Genomic DNA, 15,969 nt, shown 5'->3' on the forward strand with positions numbered 1-15,969 from the left:
CTTTGCCGGAGAAGGGGACAGCTGCCCGCAGGAAGAGCTACACAGCCGTGTTCGCTGGAACTCCGCTCTAGAGAGTCAGAACTGGAGATGGCAGGGCGTGCCTCAAGGGCAGATGGGCAAACCAAACCCCATCCTGTGAGTGGCGGCGCAGCACCAGGCGGGAACACGCAGCACGCCACGGCGAGGAGTCCACCGCAGGGGCAGCCTTTTGGGTGGGGAAGGGGGGATGGCTGGGGGGCAGGGGGCTCTCCCTCTCAACAAGACTGGGCTGGTATAGGAGCGGGCAGCTGCCAGTGCTCGCCAGACAGGGCTCTGGAGATGCAGGCATCCCACTGTGAATTGCAGGCATCCCACTGTGAATCCCACCTCCGAAGGGCAGCACAGGAAGGACACGCAAACGCTGCACTGAACCTGCAGCTGATTCAGGGGGCAGCGTCCTGGGCTCTAAAACTTCCAAACCTGGGGCAGCGTCCTGAGCTCTAAAACTTCCAAACCTGGGGCAGCGTCCTGGGCTCTAAAACTTCGAAATCTGACCAGGCGCAGTGGCTCACACCTGTAATCCCAGCACTTTGGGAGGCTGAGGCGGGCTGATCACCTGAGGTCAGAAGTTCGAGACCAGCCTGGACAACATGTAGAAAGCCCATCTCTAGTAAAAATACAAAAATTAGCCAGGTTGATGGTGCCTGCCTGTAATTCCAGCTACTCAGGAGGCTGAGGCAGATAAATCACTTGAACCCAGGAGACAGAGGTTCCAGTGAGCCATGATCGCACCACTGCACTTCAGCCTGGGCAACAGAACGAGACTCCGTCTCAAAAAGAAAAAAACTTTGAAATCCCTCTAAAAATAAGATGGACCGGTGGATGGTAGCTGTGAGGATGCACCGTGTGGCAGGTTTAGTTCTGGGGCCTCGGCAATGAGTGTTGGGTGTTTGGGGCACGGCTCCTGTTGTTTTACAAGAATTTCCTAATAACATGTTACACTGGGGAGAACATAGGAGGGGAGCCCATTTGTTCTGAAAACGCAGGGACCAGCCCTGGTCACCGGCTCAGGACTGGAGGGAGGCACCTGGTCATCCCTCGTCCTCACGATCCTGCACCCTCGAGATGCCACGTTCTTGAGGCTGTTCAGGGAAATTGACAAGCTGATTGGAAACTGTGCTGAAATAAGAGCCCAGGCAGTGCTGCAGACAGGACAATGCCAGAAGGAGTCCCCGCGATTCCTGTGCTGCAGGGCACGCCCAGGACGGGGCACTAGCCAGGGGAAGAGGCTCTCGGCCCAGGGGGGACCCCAGCCTCAGACTGTGAGGTCATGACCGTGTGCAGCTCAGCCACCGGGCTTCGGGGCTTTGCATCCACCTTAGCAGGGTTTCCAAACCCTTTGTCTCCACGGCCACCCTGCCAGTCCAGCTGCAGCAGGGCGGAAGGAAGCGGAGGCCTCTTTCTTTTCTTTTTTTTTGAGACAGAGTTTCGCTCTTGCCCAGGCTGGAGTGCAATGGCACGATCTCAGCTCACCACAACCTCCACCTCCCGGGTTCAGGTGATTCTCCTGCCTCAGCCTCCCTAGTAGCTGGGATTACAGGCATGCACCACCATGCCTGGCTAATTTTGTATTTTTAGTAGAGACGGGGTTTCTCCATGTTTGTCAAGCTGGTCTTGAACTTCCGACCTCAGGTGATCCGCCCGCCTCGGCCTCCCAAAGTGCTGGGATTACAGGCACGAGCCACCGTGCCCGGCCACAGAGGCCTCATTCTGCAGCGTATGCTGCTCGGGCAAAGGCAGCTGACTGCAGACCCAACATGGTGACCCAGCTGGACGGTGCCTGAGAGACGGGGCTGCCCCACGTGGTGCCCTGTCATGCCGCGGGACAGGTCGCCCAGCAGATGGTAGCTATGGCCCCAGTGCCATCCTGGGCTGGAGCCACATGGGTGCCAGACACGTTCATGCCTGTCGTCTGGCCCAGCTGCCGTGGGGAGCCCTCCAGGGCCGTGTGCCTGCAGGGACCTGGCCTGTTCACCGCTGGGCTCACCCCTCGGGTGCTGAGTCACCACAGTGGGTGGGGCCGTGCCCCCTCCCAGGCCGGCTTCCACAGCTGCCCCTGCAGAGCCCCCCTGTGTTGAGGGCTGGCCTCCTCCTTCCTCAGGGGGTGTAACAGGTAAAAAGCTGCACCCTGGGCCGTACAGGGGCTCCCGCCTGTCATCGCAGCCCTGTGGGAGGCTGAGGCAGGCAGATCGCTTGAGCTCAGGAGTTCAAGACCAGCCTGGGCAACTTGGAGAAACCCCATCTCTACTAAAAATATCAAAATTAGTTGGGTGTGGTGGTGCACACCTGTAGTCTCAGCTACTTGGGAGGCTGAGGTGGGAGGATGGCGTGAGCCTGGGAGACAAAGGCTGCAGTGAACTGTGATCTCACCACTGCACTCCAGCCTGGGCAACAAAGCGAGACCGTCTCAAAAAAAAAAAAAAAAAAAAAAAGGTTATGGGCCTCGTACCTTCTGCACTTTCATGGGCCTGAGCCCTGGAAGTCCTGTGTGGCTGGTGGCCCCAGGGGACAGGACCTGGGCTCCTCTCTTCTAACCGATGTGGGTCACAGACCCCTGTCCAGCTGTGCTAGGACTCACCTGGGGGCCGAGAGCTGAGGGCATGCGGGAGATGCTGTCTTTGAGAAAGGGGTGGAGGAGTGTGGAGCCCCTGGGGCTCCCTGCAGGCTGTGAGAGACCTCCCCAATGCCACTTCTGTCCTGGGCTGGGGGGGGGGGGTGGGGGAGGAGGAGTGGTGGACACTGAGGCGGTGACCACGGGGGCAGGGTGCAGTTGTCGGGGCGACTTGGCAGGCCCCAGTGCAGTGCTCGGGCAAGCTGGGCCGTGGTGCCCTTTGGAGGGTGGTCCTTCAGGGACCCCCTCCTACCTCGTGCCTCGGAGGTGGGCTGGGGAGGTGGGGGCTAGGTGGGCCCTGCGCGGGCGGTGCTGATGGTCTCTGTCCCCACAGGAAAGAATCTCTATACAAATGAATACGTGGCTATCAAATTGGTGAGTCGGTCCCTCCACCCCACCCCCGCTGACGTGCCCCCAGGGATTTCAGGGCAGCGACCAGGTCCCCTGGTGACTCGCGCTTGTGCCCCCAGGAGCCGATCAAGTCCCGGGCCCCGCAGCTGCACCTGGAGTACCGGTTCTACAAGCAGCTCAGCGCCACAGGTACCTGGCGGTCCGCGGGTGGGGCGGGGGCTGCGCAGGGGCGGGGAGAGGGCTGCCGCTGCAGGCCCGTCCGTCTGTCCTCTGCCGCAGAGGGCGTCCCTCAGGTCTACTACTTCGGCCCGTGCGGGAAGTACAACGCCATGGTGCTGGAGCTGCTGGGGCCCAGCCTGGAGGACCTGTTCGACCTGTGCGACCGGACCTTCACGCTGAAGACGGTGCTGATGATCGCCATCCAGCTGGTGCGCGGCGGGCAGGGCGGGCCCGGGCCGGGAGTGGATGGGCCTCGGAGGGAAGAGGGTGGCCCTGGAGGTGAGCGCGTGGGCCGGGGAGGGGCCCGGCCGACACCGCTGTGCCCCCTGCAGATCACGCGCATGGAGTATGTGCACACCAAGAGCCTCATCTACCGGGACGTGAAGCCCGAGAACTTCCTGGTGGGCCGCCCGGGGACCAAGCGGCAGCACGCCATCCACATCATCGACTTCGGGCTGGCCAAGGAGTACATCGACCCCGAGACCAAGAAGCACATCCCGTACCGCGAGCACAAGAGCCTGACGGGCACGGCGCGCTACATGAGCATCAACACGCACCTGGGCAAGGGTGAGCTGCGCGCGCGCGGCGGGGGGTGGGCGCCCGGACCCCGCTGAGGCTGCGCCCCTGTCCCCGCAGAGCAGAGCCGCCGCGACGACCTGGAGGCGCTGGGCCACATGTTCATGTACTTCCTGCGCGGCAGCCTCCCCTGGCAGGGGCTCAAGGTGGGTGAGGGGGCCGGGCAGGCGGGCGGGGGCGCAGGGCGGGAGCAAGGCTGACCACAGACCCCCGCAGGCCGACACGCTCAAGGAGCGGTACCAGAAGATCGGGGACACCAAGCGCGCCACGCCCATCGAGGTGCTCTGCGAGAACTTCCCAGGTAAGCGGTCCCTGCGTCCCCGCCCCCGCCCCGTGCCCCCACCTCCACCCCCACCGAGGTCCCGCTGGCGCTCTCTCTGCAGAAGAGATGGCCACCTACCTGCGCTACGTGCGGCGCCTGGACTTCTTCGAGAAGCCCGACTATGACTACCTGCGGAAGCTCTTCACCGACCTCTTCGACCGCAGCGGCTTCGTGTTCGACTATGAGTACGACTGGGCCGGGAAGCCCCTGGTAGGTGGGGGGGCCGGTATGTGGGAGCGGGGGACCGGGAAACCGCCCTGAGGGAGATGGGAGCCGGCGCTGCAGCCCATCCTGACCCCCGCTCCCTCACCCACAGCCGACCCCCATCGGCACCGTCCACACCGACCTGCCCTCCCAGCCTCAGCTCCGGGACAAAGCCCAGCCGCACAGCAAAAACCAGGTGAGGCCCGGGCGGGACCGACGCCCCAGGGAGGGGCACGGGCGGCCAGCGTGACCCCCTACTGCCCCCGCCAGGCGCTGAACTCCACCAACGGGGAGCTGAACGCGGACGACCCCACGGCCGGCCACTCCAACGCCCCCATCACGGCGCCTGCAGAGGTGGAGGTGGCGGATGAAACCAAGTAAGGCTCTGGGGTGGTGGCTTCAGGGAGGTGGGGGTGCCCTGGGTCCCCATGGGGGTGGGAGGCTGCCCCCGCCCTGCACCCTGGTCCTCCTGAGCCACCGCCCTCCCCAGATGCTGCTGTTTCTTCAAGAGGAGAAAGAGAAAATCGCTGCAGCGACACAAGTGACCCCGGGCGCGTGCAGCCCCCTGAATCTTCTCCGTGCGGCCCCTTGGGGCGCGAGCTTGTGCGAGGCCCTCGGGGCCCACCCACAGCGGCCCAGGGCCAGGCCCTGGCTGGAAGCCAGAACGCAGACTGCAGGGGCCGCGCCTGGCTCAGGCGGCGGCCCCACCCCCAGGACGTGGGGTCACTTCCTTCACGTAAGACTTTGGCCGAAATTTCTACACCTGTGTCTAGTCCTCCCCTCCAAGAGCATTAACTATTTAAAACAAGGAAAAAAGGAAAAAAAACAGAGGCCCGCCCTACCCCCACTCCTGCCCCTCCGTTTCTTTGCTGAAGTGAGTAGTGTGATCCTGGAGGCTCCCTGGCTGAGGCCCGGCCTGGCCCGGCCCCGCCAGCCGCCCCCGTTAGCGTCATAAAGTCCAGCTTGTCTCCCTCGATCCAAAGGCCGTTTCCTCGAGGGGAGGGCAGGCCCGGCCTGGAGGGGTGCTGTGGAGCTGTCTTGCCCAGGCCCTCCTGGGAGGGGGACAGGCATTGCTGCCAGGGGTGAGGCCGCGCCCCAGGTCTCCCCAAAACCAAAGGGGAAGGCAGGGGTGGGGCCGCGGCTGAAGCCGGCTCCCCAACCAAAATGCTGCACCAAAGCTCGGGCGCCACAGGCACAGCCACTGCAGTTTCTTCCCAGCCTGGCCCTGGCGAGGGGCGGGTGGGCACTGCCAGGTGGGTGCTTCTCGATGCACTTGCTCCCGGAGGCTGTGCCCCGGCGCCTGGAACCCGAGGTGGGAGGACCGGCTGGTGTCACCCTGCTCGGCCCTGGGCCCTGCTGCGTGGGGCGCGTGGGGCGCGTGGGCACGGGGCTTCCTGCCTCTGTGCTCCGACACCCGGCAAGCAGCCGGAGACAAAACGCCTTAAAGCCCCCGGCCCAGCCCTGCAGGTGAATTGCAGGGGCCTGGGGGCAGCCCTGGACTGGCGGGCGGTTCCCCAGCGGGGTGCCCTGGAGGCTGCCGGGCAGAGTGGAGCAGCTTGGGGCCGTGCCCAGGGCGGTGGCTGTGAGTCTAGTTTTTGCTTTACCAAGTGTACAGAAATGGCATTTACGTTTCTCTGATGCTCCCTTGAAGCCATAGAATTTAGGGGCTTTTTTTAAAAAAATAAAAGAAAAATGAAACCAAACCCAAGTGTAGTGTCTGGACTTTCCACGAAGCTTGACCTGGAACGGGCATGGCCTCCATCCCCATCCTGCCCGTCCGGGACAAGTCCGGGAGCAGCCGGCGGCCTCCGGTAACAGAAACCGACTGATGAGGCGGAAGGTAAGGAAGACGGAAGCAGAGGGCAGAGCTGGGCTGTCTGGGGAGAGGGCAGGAGACGAGTGTTCATGTACCATGGAAAGGGGAAGTCACACACATGCGACTTGGCCCTGGGGGTCCCGTTCCCCGACGTTACACAAATACACTCGAAAGCCTCAGCGCCGGGGCCCAGGCGGGATGGTCCTGGCTGCTCTGACAGCGGAAGGCCTCCTTGACTCCCTCTGTTCACGCAGCAGGGCAGAAAACATCTCCATGGGGGCCACGACACTGTGAAGGGAATCAGCAGTAGCTCCCAGAAGAACAGCGGAAACTGCAGGCAGGTGAAGACCGTGGCAACGCCAGCCCCGGCTCCGCCCCGTGCCTCCTCCCCAGACAATATCCCATACCCGGCAGCCGGGAGGAGGTGCTCATGCACGCCCACGCCGACAGACAGGTCCCTTCCAGGAAGCACTGAAGACCGGAAAACCATCCTGAATCAGAGACTCAGAAACTAAGCACAGAAATGGACAAACCTCCGAAAATGAATTCAGGAAGGAAACGTCAGAACAGAACTGGTTTTGGAAATGAAGAAATTGCAAGGTGCCTGAGACCCCCAGGAAAATCAGAGGAAAAGCACTGAAGGCAGGAAAACAAGATGAAACAAGACGTGAAACTGCCCAACACGGCACAGAATGCGCAGCATGGGCCAAGAAGGGCTGGTGTTCGAGTCTTTGAAGAGGTGAAACAGAGCTAGCATTTAAGACCCTTGTCCAAGGAAGCTTTGCAGAAAAAAGACCTGAACCTCCACATTGAACGTGCATCTGGGAAAATTAAACCAGAGCAGTGGGCTGGGCGCAATGGCTCACACCTGTAATCCCAGCACTCTAGGAGGCTGAGGTGGGCGGATCACCTGAGGTCAGGAGTTTGAGACCAGCCTGGCCAACATGGCGAAACCCTGTGTCTACTAAAAATACAAACGTTAGCCGGGTGTGGTGGCGCGCACCTGTAATTCCAGCTACTCAGGAGGCTGAGGCGGGAGAATGGCTTGAACCCGGGAGGTGGAGGTTACAGTGAGCCCAGATTGCGCCACTGCACTCTAGTCCGGGGGACAGAGCAAGACCATCTCCAAAAGAAAAACCAACAGAGTCGGTCTGTTGCCCAGGCTAGAGTGCAGTGGCGCAATCTCGGCTCACTGCAACCTCCACCTCCCGGGTTCACCCCATTCTCCTGCCTCAGCCTCCGGAGTAGCTGGGATTACAGGCACCCGCCACCATGTCTGGCTAATTTTATTTTTGTATTTTTAGTAGAGACGGGGTTTCACCGTGTTAGCCAGGATGGTCTCCATCATCTGACCTCGTGATCCGCCCGCCTCGGCCTCCCAAAGTGCTGGGATTACAGGCGTGAGCCACTGCGCCCAGACAAAATAATTTTTTTAAAGGTGAGACCAAGGGTGGAAGACCAGTACCAATGTAGTATGTTGTGACAAAGCAGAAATAATGCACCTGTGAGAGTCAGATGGCAAGAGGGAAATAGAGTGAGCTCATCGATGGTTTTCCCGGCAGTAGCTTGGGGATAAGGATTACCCGTCATGTGTTTTATAGATCTACCCACATGTTAACCTTTTCTGATGCTCATTTCTTCCTGCTGATCAGAAATTACATCTGGGGCCGGGCGCGGTGGCTCACGCCTGTAATCCCAGCACTTTGGGAGGCCGAGGTGGGTGGATCACGAGGTCAGGAGTTCGAGACCATCCTGGCTAACATGGTGAAACCTCTCTCTACTAAAAATACAAAAAATTAGCTGGGCACCTGAAGTCCCAGCTACTGGGGAGGCTGAGGCAGGAGAATGGCGTGAACCCGGGAGGCAGAGCTTGCAAGTGAGCCGAGATCACGCCACTGCACTCCAGCCTGGGCGACAGAATCCCAAAATTACATCTGGGATAATTTCCTTTCAGCCTGAAGAACTTCAATATTTCTTACAGTGCAGCTTTTTTTTTTTTTTGAGACAGGGTCTGGCCCAGGCTGGTGTTCAGTTGCACAGTCATAGCTCCCTGGAGCCTCCACCTCTTGGGCTCAAGCGATCCACCCACCTCAGCCTCCCAAGTATCTGGGACCACAGATGTGCACCACCACACTCAGCTAATTGTCTTGTTCTGTTTTGTTTTTAGGTAGAGATAGGGTTGCCTGTCTGGCACATCAGGAGGACGAGGTGGGAAAGTGACCCTGGGATTAGAGGCGTAAGCTACCATGCCGTGCCGAGTGCAGCTTTGTCGGTAACAAATTACAAATTAGCTTTTGTTTCGTGAAAAAAAATATTTATTTCACCTTTCTTAATAAGGATGTTTTTGCCAGGAGTGGCATTCCAGGTTGACAAAGTGTTTGGGACAGTCTCGCTGTCACCGAGGCTGGAGTGCAGTGGCATGATCTCGGCTCACTGCAGCCTCCACCTCCCGAGTTCAAGCAGTTCTCCTGCCTTAGCCTCCCCAGTAGCTTGGATTACAGGTGCGTGCCACCATACCTGGCTAATTTTTGTGTTTTTAGCAGAGATGGGGTTCACCATGTCAGCCAGGTTAGTCCTGAACTCCTGACCTCAGGTGATCCGCCTGCCTTGGCCTCCCAAAGTGCTGTAACGACAGGTATGAGCCACCGCGCGGCCTTGCTGCCGGGTTTCTTGATGTCTTGCCCTGCACGTGTGCTCCTGAGGCAGCAGCCAACGGCTTGACTCCTCTGGCCATTGAGGCCAGAACTGGGCACTCCCTGCTTTCTCTCCGTCCCTCACATCCACGGTCCCCCAGCAGCCAACAGGGCCTCCCCACGGGTAAATCGGCACACACGTCCATTGCATTTGGGTTTGTGGGGAGGTGTTGAGTCAGGGTCTTGCTCTTGCCCAGGCAGGAGGGCAGTGGCGCAATCACTGCTCACTGCAGTGTTGACCTCCCGGGCTTAAGTGTGGGCTGTGGGTACTTACTTAACGAGGGTCTCGCAGCACTGGCGAACCAGACCCAGGGTTCAGGGCCCCTCTCAGTGCACGACATCCCTCGCCCACTGCAGCCCAGACGACAGGATGGAGAGTGAAGGGGAGCGAAGCAGTGTGCGCTCAGGGCAGGTGCGTTTGTTTCTTTATTTAAAAAAATCATCTGGGGGCGTGGTCTGAGGAGGACACCCCTCCCATGGCTTTGGGGAGGACGCAGGTTCCAGGAGTCACAGGGCAGAAACGCGGGGCGAGTGGGGGTGTGGCTGGGGTGGGGAGGGGCTGTGCCCCCCAGCACCTGGGGGTGGCTCCCGTGGTACCAGGTGGGCTAGGGAAACAGTATGTACAGGCGAGCAGTGCCCCTGGACCCGGTCGGGGCTGGCTGGGGCCCCATTCTGTGGCAGGGGAGCTCTGGGGCGCAGGGTCTGAGTCCCATCTTGGACTGCAGGGGCCACGAGGGCCGTCCAGGCAGGCTGGACAGCGGGGGCCCTTATCTGGGCCCATCAGGTGGATGAGAACGGACACTGCCAACTGCTCATCACCTGGCCAGGGCTAGGCCTGTCCGGCAGGGGCCGTCCCCACACTGAATCCCGCGCGCGCAGAACTCAAGCTGGCACCCAGGCAGTGGGAACGCCCTGCAGGCTGGGCTTGGGAGGCCTCGGGCACGGGACAGGTGGGGCCCGTGTCCTGATAAACGGACAGGAACAAAAGGAACGCAAGGTCTGGGACCCACGGCTCTGGGAGCGGCGCCACCCAGGCTGGCTCCTAGCAGAGAAATGGGAATCGCAAATGCATTGCAATGTGCAGTGAAGAAACGTGGGGAACGCCTGCCGCGCACCGCCGTCAGACGACGTGGGCAGGCGCCCTGAGCTGCGGGTCCGTGGGCCCTGGCCCTGGCCCAGGTCAGCACAGCCCTGTCCCCAGTCCTGAGGGATTGTCTCCACAGGGCCTGGCCACTGGCCCGGCCACCTCCCCGGCTGCCCTGATCCAGCAGCCGCACTTGTGGTGAACACAGGGCAACCCCTTCCTGATGCTGAGAAAGGTGGCATGGAGTGGACAGATGGCCCGGGGGACACTGGGCCTGGCACCGCGTGGCGGGGGAGCCCCAGCAGTGGATGATGGCCTGGGGCCGCGGCTGTCCCCACGGAGGGAGGGCGGCGTCGGTGTCGGGCAGTCTAGGTATAGAAGATGACCTCGGGGATCTGGCCGTCCTCCACGGATGTGCCATTGTTGTTCCCGGCCGCGTAGCAAAAGGTGAAGCAGGTCTTGGCGCCCGTGGTGGGCGACTCATGTGTCACCTTGCGCAGGCCTTTGGTGCCGTAGTGGGAGTCTGGGCCCTGTAGGGGATAGGGGGGTACAGTGAGGTCAAGGACCACCAGGCTGGGATGCCCCAGGTGCGGACAGGGCAAGGCCCCGACTGGGCCAGGGTGGCTGCCTCTGGAGAGTGTCTGCTGTGCCCTGGGGGCCTCAGGTTGGGCGAGAGACTCCCACAGAGGGACCCTCGTCCCCGGCGGCACACCTTGAGCGTGGCACAGGCCGTGTAGTTGACGTTGGGCAGCACCTCCACTGGCTCCTTGAACATGACGCGGAAGGTGCTGGCTGAGCCGTCGCAGCTGAAGCCCGTGTCGTTCTGGCCCAGGACCGTGTTGCTATCGGTGTGAATAATCTGCGGGGAGGTGAGAGGCTCAGGCCTGGGGAGGGCCGATGGGGACCCCTCAAGGCCCAGCCCACCTGCCCAGGATGGGGGGGTTCAGCCAGCGTTCCATGGAGGTGGGGAGAGGACATGGGCCTGAGTGGGGGCTGGGGAGGCAGGAGGGGAGGCCTGGGGATGAGGCCTGGGGCTGGTACCTGGATGTTCACTTGGTAGTCGGTGGGCCCGTGGATGGATCCATACAGCCCAAATCCCACCACGAAGATGCGCTTGTTGACTGAGAACCTGCCGTGGTAGACGACAGGCGGCCGTGTGGATACCCAGGGACAGCCTAAGGTGAGCTGGGGCGAGCCCACCCCCCCGCCTCCATCATCCCTGAGTCCTCCACCCCCATTCCCAGACCCCCCCATCATCCCTGAGTCCTCCACCCCCATTCCCAGACCCCCCCATCATCCCTGAGTCCTCCACCCCCATTCCCAGACCCCCCCATCATCCCTGAGTCCTCCACCCCCATGCCTACCTCCCCCCACCTGCATCATCCCTGAGTCTTCCACCCCCATTCCCAGACCCCCCATCATCCCTGAGTCCTCCACCCCCATTCCCAGACCCCCCCATCATCCCTGAGTCCTCCACCCCCATGCCCGGCACCCCCCCATGCCTGCCCCCCATCTCCATCATCCCTGAGTCCTCCACCCCCATTCCTAGACCCCCCCATCATCCCTGAGTCCTCCACCCCCATGCCCAGCCCTCCCCCCATGCCTGCCCCCCATCTCCATCATCCCTGAGTCCTCCACCCCCCCCCGCCTGCACCCCAGTCCCCACCTGATGCGATCACTGGTCCCACTGTAGCCCCAGCGACTCTCCACCTGCTGGAAGCGGTTGATGCTGCACTCCTTCCCTCGCAGGCAGCAGCGGGGCCGGTCAATGAACTCCACTCGTGGCTTGGGGTTGACGGTGAAGTGCAGGAAGAGGCTGACCACCTCGCGGTCCACCAGGATGCCCGACTGTGCGGGGCCTGCGGCACAGGGAGGGTGTTGGGGAGGGCCGGGCTGCACCCCGGGAGCCCGAGTGCCTGGGAGGACACACTCCTTCCCCCTAAGATGTCTGCGTCGGACTTTCAAGGTGCAGGGACCTGGGCAGCCCCTCCCCAGGGAACTAGCCACCAGCCATGGCCCCTGCTGCCATGGGGGCTTTTGGGGAGAGGTCCCAGGGCACAGACCAGAGGCTGACAGATGCGCTCACTCAGGGGCGATGTCTCAGGGTCCGGCCCACTGTAGGGACCACCCATCACTTCACTGTGGGTGGGGGGGCTCCACTGCCTGTTCTCTCAGGGCCATTGGCTGGGAGGGGTCTCTGTGGCTCCCCGTCCTGGCTTCTAGAAGCAGCCTGGGGGTTCCTCTCCACCGTGGGCCCTAGGCAGCCAGCTTCCCAAGCGCTTACACCCCCAGGGGTGATGGCTAGCAGACCCCAGGCAGGCTCCAAGAGCCAGGCTGTTAATCCCGGTGCAGAGATGTGACAGGCGGAGGGGCCGTGCATGGGATGTGAAGGGGCTCTGGGCAGGGACAGGTGGCCGGGAGGGGCAGAACTGGGGGTCCACCATCCACCCCAGGAGTGTCGGGGCACGGTGAGCACGCTCTGCTCTAATGAGAGCAGCCCTGCCCGCCTGAGACCTAATCACTCATCAGCCAAGGCGGGCTCAATTCTGCATCGCTCAGCTGCAAGCCAGCCCAGTGCAGACAGTTTAATAACCATTATGGGTTAAGTGAATCAGGAAGACTGAGTATCAAAACTCAATAAACAATGTTAATTTTTTTTTTTTTTTTTTAGATGGAGTTTCGCTCTTGTCCCCCAGGCTGGAGTGCAGTGGCGTAATCTCGGCTCACTGCAACATCTGTCTCCAGGGTTCAAGCAATTCTCCTGCCTCACCCTCCCACGTAGCTGGGATTACAGGCATGCGCCACCGCGCCCAGCTGATTTTGTATTTTTAGTAGAGATGGGGTTTCACTCTGTTGGTCAGGCTGGTCTCGAACTCCTGACCTCAAGTGATCCCCCCCATCGTGGCCTCCCAAAGTGCTGGGATTACAGGAGTGAGTGACCCAGCCTGGCCAACAATTGTAATTTTTTTTTTTTTTTTTTTTTTTTTGAGACAGAGTTTCATTCTTGTTGCCCAGGCTGGAGTGCAGTGGCACAATCTTGGCCCACCACAGCCTCCGCCTCCCGGGTTCAAGCAATTCTCCTGCCTCAGCCTCCTGGGTAGCTGCGATTATAGGCATGAGCCATCACACCCAGCTGATCAACAATTGTATTTTTAAAAAGTATATATCTAGCCAGGCTCGGTGGCCCATGTCCATAATCCCAGCACTTTGTGAGGCCGAGATGGGAGGATGGCTGGAGCCCAGTTCATGACCAGCCGGGGTAACAAAGCAAGACCCTGTCCCTACAAAAACAAATATAAGCCTTGTGTAGTGGTGGCACCTGTGGTCCCAGCTACTCCGGAGTCTGAAGCAGGAGGATCACTTGAGCCCAGGAGGTTGAGGCTGCAGTGAGCTGTGATTGCACCACTGCACTCAGCCTAGGCGACAGAGTGAGACCCTGTTGCTAAATCTGGCGACCTTCAGCTAAGCGAGAGCAGGGTCTGCGTGAACCTGGGGAAGGCCAGACAGCGAGTGTGCACCAGCCACAGGGCTCTGTCCCAGTCCCTTCTGGAATGTTCCAGACCTGTTTTGCTCCAGAGCTGGACGGTGTCAGGCAGCGAGCAGCCACATGAGGGCAGGAGGCATCGTTAGGGCTGTCCCTCACGTCACCCCAGAGCCCAGGCCCTGCAGCAGGGGACCCCAAGGCCCACTCATGGGCACACGACAGCCGCCCCGGCCGTATCAGAGCCTTCCTCGGCTCGTCACAGACACTGGTACCTGCACCAGCAGGTAGCACAAGGGTCCGAGACGGGGACTTCCTTCCCTCCTGGGGAGATGCCACCAAAACAGCTGGACAGACACGAGAGGTGGGGTCTGGCAATGCGCACGGTGGGGACACAGCCGGGCTGGGGCTAACAGATGGCCCTGCGGACACGCCCTCACAAGCCAGGTTTCTTCCCATCTTTATACTCCAGGCATCTGCCAGGCTTTCCGCAGTGAAATCGGGGGTACTATCCTCGGTACCCAGATGCCCACCTGTGTGCCACTCCCCTCCCAAGCCAGCCCCTGGGCCCCTGAGCTCTGTTACCTGCAGCAAACTCCTCGATGGTCATGAGTGGGAAGCGAATGAGGCCCAGGGCCTTGCCCAGAACCTTCCGCCTGTTCTCTGGCGTCACCTGCAGCTGCTGCCGCTGACACTCGGCCTCGGACCAGCGGACAACGGCATTGAACAGCCGCACCTCACGGATGCCCAGTGTGTCACGCTCCAGGACAGCCACCAGCGTGTCTGCGGGGTGGAGGAAGGGGCTGCGTGAACATGACACCCGCGTGCCCACCCTGCAGGAGGCACTGAGACTAACATGAGGACCAGCAGTTAAAGCCGGGCTGGCAACTACGGCCCGTGGCCCAAACCTGGCCCTGTGCTTGTGTTTATAAATAAAGCTTTATCAACACAAGACCATGCCCCTTCATTTTCCTAGACAGTGGTTGCTTTTAAGCCACAAGGACAGACTTGAGTAGCTTTGACAAAAGCTGTTCAACAGCAAAGTCAAAAACCATGGACCATCGGAGGACAAGATGGTCACCATCAGCTGGGATGGTGGGGGTCTGGCCTGTGGCCTCCCAGCCAAGGCCTCAGGCTCCCCTGGGGCTGTGCTGGGACCCGAGCTCCTGAACCGCTGCAAGTGGTGAGGTCCCAGCTCACCTGTGCAGCTCCCCCAGGGAACCCCCAGGCCCAAAGCTCCCAGTGTCAATCCCCGGGCCCTCCCGCCGAGGCCCCGCTGGGATTCCCACACGTGGGCTCCTGGGCCCTTACCCAGGTCAATGTCAGTGAAGCCCTCCGCGGTGATGGCGTCTGCAGTGTTTTTGTCGATGTTCTCCAGGCACAGGCTGGCCAGCTGTGGTTCATCGAAGAGTCGCGCCTGGCAAGAGACATGGACGAGGGGCGCGGGGGGGACATCAGCACCCAGCCCTCGGCAGATCCGCAGTGCGGAGCTGGCTCAGATGCAGCCCTGACCACACAGGCCTTCCTGAGTGTGGCCAGGAGCCACCAGGGTCTCAGCTGCCAGGCCAGCCCTGTCTTGGGCCCAGAGACCCCCCGGTGACCGCTGACTGGGGCGGGAGAGTTGGGGAGTTCCCTCTCAGGACCTGAGAGGCCAAGGAAGGAAGAAAAAGATGCTCAGGTCTCTGTCAGCAGGACCTGCTGCTTTAGGCAAACGGGGCGCTGCAGCTGCACTCGGGGGCAGGGCCCAGGACCCCAAGTGGCAGGCAGAGCTGAGGTGGCCGGGGTCGATCGGTGAAGCTTCCCGACCACAACATGCCCTTGGCCACTTGTGGTGGGAGGGGCCGTGTCCCCGGCAGCTCCATCCCAAGACACAGCAGACATGACTTCTGACAGTCAGGTGACAGAGCTGGAGATTGCCTGTGCTCTTAGGGAAACAGAGGCTTAGTTCATGGAAGGTGCTGGAGGGGCCTATGCCAGCAGGGACCCGGGCAGGCCTTTCTGCAGGCGTCCTCCCGAGGACACATCTCAAGCGGGTTAGTAGCGGTTTTAGGGGAGGGAGGCTGAGGCGGCCACAAGATGAAGCCCGGGGAGTGAGTTCCAGCCTCCTCTCAGGTCAGGCAGAGGCCTCTCCAGCAAGGCGACCAGATGACCCAGACAAGAAACCCCTCCCTCTGGGAGTCCGGGATCCCCTGCATCTGACCTGCCAGGATGGAGGGGGAGAAGGTTCTGGGTCCTTTCCAGGATGCTGGACCCCCAAAGCCCATTGGAGGACCCAGTGCCGCTGTCCCCTCTGGCCACCCCTGACCAGGAGCTCACGGCTCCCAAGCGGCCGTCCACCCGTCCTGGCCCCACGTCCTCCTCTCAGCCTCCCTGGCCTGCACGACCTCCCCAGCCCCCGCCCTTTGGGCTGCACAGAGCCCAACTGGGGTCCCCCGAGATCCCCGGCCCTGCTCTGTCTACCTGACATTTCCTTAGAGAGAGAGGGGAAGTTCTCTCTTGTTTTTTTTTTTCTTTTTGTTTAGCCAGGCGTGGTGGTGGGGGCCTGTAATCCCAGCTACTCTGGAGGCTGAGGC

At 61.2% G+C, this 15,969-nt stretch overlaps 2 protein-coding genes across 4 annotated transcripts in view; one reads left to right on the forward strand and one right to left on the reverse strand.

The window, feature by feature from the left end:
- The window catches only part of CSNK1G2 (casein kinase 1 gamma 2), a 39,137-nt gene extending 33,112 nt beyond the window's left edge, over positions 1–6,025 (forward strand). For 2 of the 3 annotated variants that reach the window (XM_055248677.2, XM_055248679.2), the window contains 10 exons: positions 2,985–3,025; positions 3,121–3,190; positions 3,281–3,429; positions 3,553–3,787; positions 3,857–3,942; positions 4,013–4,097; positions 4,180–4,328; positions 4,435–4,518; positions 4,593–4,699; positions 4,813–6,025. In XM_055248677.2, coding sequence (XP_055104652.2) covers positions 2,985–3,025; positions 3,121–3,190; positions 3,281–3,429; positions 3,553–3,787; positions 3,857–3,942; positions 4,013–4,097; positions 4,180–4,328; positions 4,435–4,518; positions 4,593–4,699; positions 4,813–4,867 — 1,061 coding nt within the window. In that variant the 3' untranslated portion in view covers positions 4,868–6,025. The remainder of the gene's footprint in view (positions 1–2,984; positions 3,026–3,120; positions 3,191–3,280; positions 3,430–3,552; positions 3,788–3,856; positions 3,943–4,012; positions 4,098–4,179; positions 4,329–4,434; positions 4,519–4,592; positions 4,700–4,812) is intronic. The other variant, XR_010116515.1, reaches the window with a different exon arrangement.
- A 3,214-nt stretch (positions 6,026–9,239) lies between these two features.
- Positions 9,240–15,969, reverse strand: part of BTBD2 (BTB domain containing 2) — a 32,786-nt gene continuing 26,056 nt past the window's right edge. The window contains exons 4-9 of the mRNA XM_055247026.2: positions 14,708–14,813; positions 13,982–14,179; positions 11,582–11,774; positions 10,957–11,044; positions 10,628–10,774; positions 9,240–10,445 (exon numbers count right to left, since the gene is read on the reverse strand). Coding sequence (XP_055103001.1) covers positions 10,284–10,445; positions 10,628–10,774; positions 10,957–11,044; positions 11,582–11,774; positions 13,982–14,179; positions 14,708–14,813 — 894 coding nt within the window. The 3' untranslated portion in view covers positions 9,240–10,283. The remainder of the gene's footprint in view (positions 10,446–10,627; positions 10,775–10,956; positions 11,045–11,581; positions 11,775–13,981; positions 14,180–14,707; positions 14,814–15,969) is intronic.

The sequence above is a fragment of the Symphalangus syndactylus genome, chromosome 17 (assembly GCF_028878055.3).
Source record: "Symphalangus syndactylus isolate Jambi chromosome 17, NHGRI_mSymSyn1-v2.1_pri, whole genome shotgun sequence".
NCBI lineage: Eukaryota > Metazoa > Chordata > Mammalia > Primates > Hylobatidae > Symphalangus > Symphalangus syndactylus.